This window comes from Pinus tabuliformis, chromosome 4_1 (assembly GCF_031772625.1).
Source record: "Pinus tabuliformis cultivar Carrire ecotype Pingquan chromosome 4_1, CPIR1, whole genome shotgun sequence".
NCBI lineage: Eukaryota > Viridiplantae > Streptophyta > Pinopsida > Pinales > Pinaceae > Pinus > Pinus tabuliformis.
In genome coordinates this window covers 900,200,964-900,205,169 of record NC_142303.1, presented here as the reverse complement: position 1 = coordinate 900,205,169, position 4,206 = coordinate 900,200,964, and the positions used below count along the sequence as shown (strand labels likewise).

The 4,206-nt window shown below is 37.2% G+C and overlaps 1 protein-coding gene across 1 annotated transcript; it reads right to left on the bottom strand.

Moving 5' to 3' along the window:
- Positions 1 to 240: 240 nt before the first annotated feature.
- Positions 241 to 1,617, bottom strand: LOC149179069 (transcription factor MYB8-like). The gene is made up of 3 exons (XM_089423770.1): positions 1,397 to 1,617; positions 1,131 to 1,260; positions 241 to 1,016 (listed from the first exon to the last, which is right to left on the bottom strand). The coding sequence occupies exons 1-3, from the start codon at positions 1,527 to 1,529 to the stop codon at positions 539 to 541; spliced, it is 741 nt and encodes a 246-aa protein (XP_089279896.1). The 5' UTR covers positions 1,530 to 1,617; the 3' UTR covers positions 241 to 538.
- Positions 1,618 to 4,206: the final 2,589 nt, after the last annotated feature.

Here is a 4,206-nt window from a genome sequence, read left to right as displayed (position 1 = left end):
TCCGGAGTTTGAAATCTTTCAAAAGAAGTGCGCACTTAGTACAACACAGCCCACAAGTTATCCGGCGCCCTTCTAAAGTGATGCACTGGTACGAAAAATAGTTGATCTTGACAGAGTGGTAGTTGAAGTGAGAGTAAAAGCTAGATTTTAGAGAATGTATTTTAGTTAAGAAAATCTACAAGCTGCTAGATGTACGGTATCTTTATCTTCATGCAATTTCATGGATATGGAGAAACGCCATAAACAAAAGGTGCGACCTTTACTTTCATTGCGGATTTCAGGGATATGTAGAAATTTTATAAAAAGGAGGGAGGTTAGACTGAGAATCTGAACTACCAATCCAATTTCAAGATATTCCCAAATTGTAACAGATATATAAGTTTAGCAATCGATATAGTTCATCACTCAGCAAAAGTGCTAGGTGATTAACAAGGTAAAAGCTGCGAAAATAGAACAATTGAAATGGAGACTTCATGTTCCATAAACACCTGTCAGATAGAGAATGGTTTTAGGGGTTTCATGAATGAAAAAGCGGCATTTATCTCATCTGAAACATTATCACCGGAGAGGGAGAGGGAGCGTGGTCTCCATAACGAGATACATTACCGTTTCCTTCACTGACATTGGTTTCGCATTGCTCGGAATTTACAACGTCCTCGTTCCCAGCCGCGTGGATTGACGTTATCGACAGCTCCAGATTGAGGTTGAGGTTGAGGTTGAGGTCGGGATTATCATCGCGCGCGAGTACGCTTGTCGCATCTGAAATTTGCTCGGATTTGACGCTTAATTCGGATGAGCAATGAAAGAAATCTTGGACATTCTCGTTCGAACGTGCTGTTTCAGGTTCTTCAACGTTCCCTGGAGCCGAAGGATGATGGCGAGGATACTTTTGAAAAGAACGGCGGGCCAGTGGATCGATCCCCATGTTGATAATTTTTCTCTTCAGATGCGAGTTCCAGTAGTTTTTTATCTCGTTATCTGTTCGTCCTGGCAAACGCCCAGCTATCAAAGACCACCTGCAAGTGAAACCAAATTACAAAACGAAACAGTGACCGACTCCAATTCCAATTTGTTAAGCATAGAAGAAATCAATGGGACTACATAAGGAAAACTATAGTCTTCAAACGTACTTATTTCCAAGGAGTGCGTGCATTTTGAGAATAAGATCGTCTTCGTCTTCAGAAAAACCTCCTCGCTTGAGATCAGGGCGAAGATAATTTATCCATCGCAGCCTGCAACTTTTTCCACAACGAAGTAGACCTGGTGGATATAACGCCAAACCCAGTTCTTTAGCATGCAACCGCTAGCAACATTGTTAGAATTACAAAAGAGATTGAAATAAACTGTGCAAAAAGAACATAATATAAACAAGTGTAGGTATATTTATATGTTAAACCTGCGGCCTTGGGGAGAGAACGCCAGCGACCCTCTCCATGCTCCTGAATGTGTTGGATGAGTCTGGCGTCCTCTTCGTTTGTCCAAGCTCCTTTGTTTCTGTTACCGTTGGGGCAGCAGGGTGCTCTTCCCATCTTTTGATAATGATCAGAAAACAAAAATGACAGGTCGCAAAACAAAAACCTTGGAAGAAGGTGTAATCTCTGCGCCAATAAGTTGGAAAACGTCGACGGCCGTACTTTTGAAGGTAGTTAAAAGTATGTAGAGAGTTGACGAGAACGGTAGCTCAAACATATGGGAGTACGACTGTCAACATGGGCTTTGGTTGGTTTATGTATCTTTCAAATATTAAGTTGGATGGTATGTACACATGTCACTGGAAAATGATTAAACCGCAAATCCATGCGACGATCTTTCTCCAGGCTTTCGGATTCAGGGTTTCCTTCAAAACCATCCATCACGTGCAGGTACGACTCTTTGTTCACGGGGGACATTCTTAAACGAAGTCGGTATGACTTTCCGGTAACATAGTACACTCTTCAGTTGCGATGTGGGTTTTCTCCCCTGTCAAATTTAGTGAACCAACGGTTTATTGACGCGTACCAATCATTTGTACTATGGAACTTTATTATCTCACTGATGATAGTAGGTTTAGATATAGCTTTAAAGTAATTATATGTTTTCTTTTTTCTTTTAGATTGATTAAAAAAAAGTTATAAAATTAAATCTGAATAAAAAAATTATAAAATATTTTTGTTGTAGAATGAGAGATGGTTTTTAGGCATGTTGTACTGATGAGTCATATTATCAACTCATGGTATTGTAATAAAGCCTATCTACAATTTAATAATATCTCCAGTAAAGTCGGTGTGAATATCCATGGTTAGAAATATTATTATTTTGTAAGCTTATTGTAAGTATTAAAGTTTTTACACTACAAAATTTTCTTATATCTAGATATCTAACATTGTTTTATATCTTGAAATTGTTAATAGTTGTCATCATTCCCTTTCTCTGTTCTTTGGATATATACTACAACTTTTTATAGGAAAAAACACTTTCTAAGGTTTTTAACAATATATCCACCCTTGTCCATCCTCAAATTGGAAACCTCATTAACTTCTACCTCACTCGAATTTAAACAAATTGTCTCTTTCTTTATATATACTAAAATTGAAAATTTACATCAAGGATTAGAGAGTTTGTGTCTCTCCCCATGGAGACTCGTCAATACCCAAAAGTGGACACCATAGCATGTGGATAGAAGCAAACATAATATTACTATAAATGTAGGGTGAAATACATACTAAACAAAATGTATCTATTGCTAGATTGCATTTGTAGAGAACTTTCCACCAACATTACTTTAATGTACCCCAAAATCCATGTTAGAAAAATGTATCTATAGCTAGATTTCATTTGTAGAGAACTTTCTCTGAGTAATAATGGCATTTAGTTCTATGGTCAACAAAGTTCTGAAATGTTATTTTGCTCTATATGCTTATTTCCTAGTTACTTTATAACACTTTGTTGGCATGGGGTTTCAGACAAACCAGTGATTTCCCCGTAGTGTCATCCAATAAGCCCACTCAGCATTAGCCCTTTCGGCATCAGCCATAGAGCGGATAACATCTCCACTGAGGTGATATGGGATACTATTGGAACTAGGATTCCACAATTATATGAGATTCTTGTGGTTTTGTTGTAGTGGGGTCTTAACTTATCATATGGGAGTTAGGACACTCAATAGAGAGACATATGACAACCATCCTAAGCTCCTACACCATGCAGGACCTCATATAACCTTATTCTATTTTTTCAATTTACTATAGAGTGCCCACAATATCATTACAACAGAAACACTACATTGACACCAACTTCTCTTATGATGTAGGTCATTACAAAGTACTGAATTAACATTATTAAACCATGTAAATTGTAGCAACAAAACCATACAAAGAACAACACTAAGAGAAGACATCTATTTATAAACACATATGGGGGAAATCCAACAATATCTCATTACTTCATAATAAAGAAATATGTGCATTATGCTACAAAAAATATTAGTTTGAATTCGGCTCACCAACCTTACCATAGCCAAATATAGCACACTACAAAAATTTATGCATTCTAAAACATCAACAACTCTAAAACATATTATCTTTCTATGACCTAGCTTAACTTGCAAACTTTATCTACATATATGCTAAATATCAACTACAAACACAAAAAACAACTAAACAACTATTGTAATCAACTAACAATGGCTTATCAAAGGAACACAACATCAATGAATCTTCATCTCACTCACCGACCCCCAAACTGGGAGAGTCATGCCTCCTTATTGGTCTTTAGCTACTCCTTAGTCACAAGCACCTTGATTCTCATCCATCTTGTCTATTTTTCATGTTGACTAATGGTCTGGATATTTTTTAAAAGCCCTTTCTCTTGTTGTTTCATGTTTTTCAACTAGAAAATAGAGTTGGTTTGAAATATATGGAAACATTTTTTTCCCGCTATGCCAACCTATCTCCTCCTATAAATACGTTATGATTCCTTCACTGGCAACCTCCCTTACCTTATTCAAACATCCCAAAATCATAACCACCAATATTTTCTTCAAATTCATCCTTTCCTACTTGGAACTCTGACACTCTATGTGTAGTGCCTTCTATGCTACATCTCTTTGTCATGTGGTAGTCTCTTTATTGTGCAGTGGGTTCTCTTCTTCCACTACATTCTCCTCTATGCGCGATCTCCTACAGTATCAACAAACAAAAATATCGGCCTGCAACAAGCCCCCAATAT

What these genes read in the sequence shown, in the direction of transcription:
- LOC149179069 (XM_089423770.1), bottom strand. Translation starts at nt 1,529, where the DNA reads ATGGGAAGAGCACCCTGCTGCCCCAACGGTAACAGAAACAAAGGAGCT. An exon ending in TTCTCTCCCCAAGGCCGCAG is followed by an intron (nt 1,261 to 1,396) that starts GTTTAACATATA and finishes TATATCCACCAG; the next exon opens with GTCTACTTCGTTGTGGAAAA. An exon ending in CACGCACTCCTTGGAAATAA is followed by an intron (nt 1,017 to 1,130) that starts GTACGTTTGAAG and finishes TTTCACTTGCAG; the next exon opens with GTGGTCTTTGATAGCTGGGC.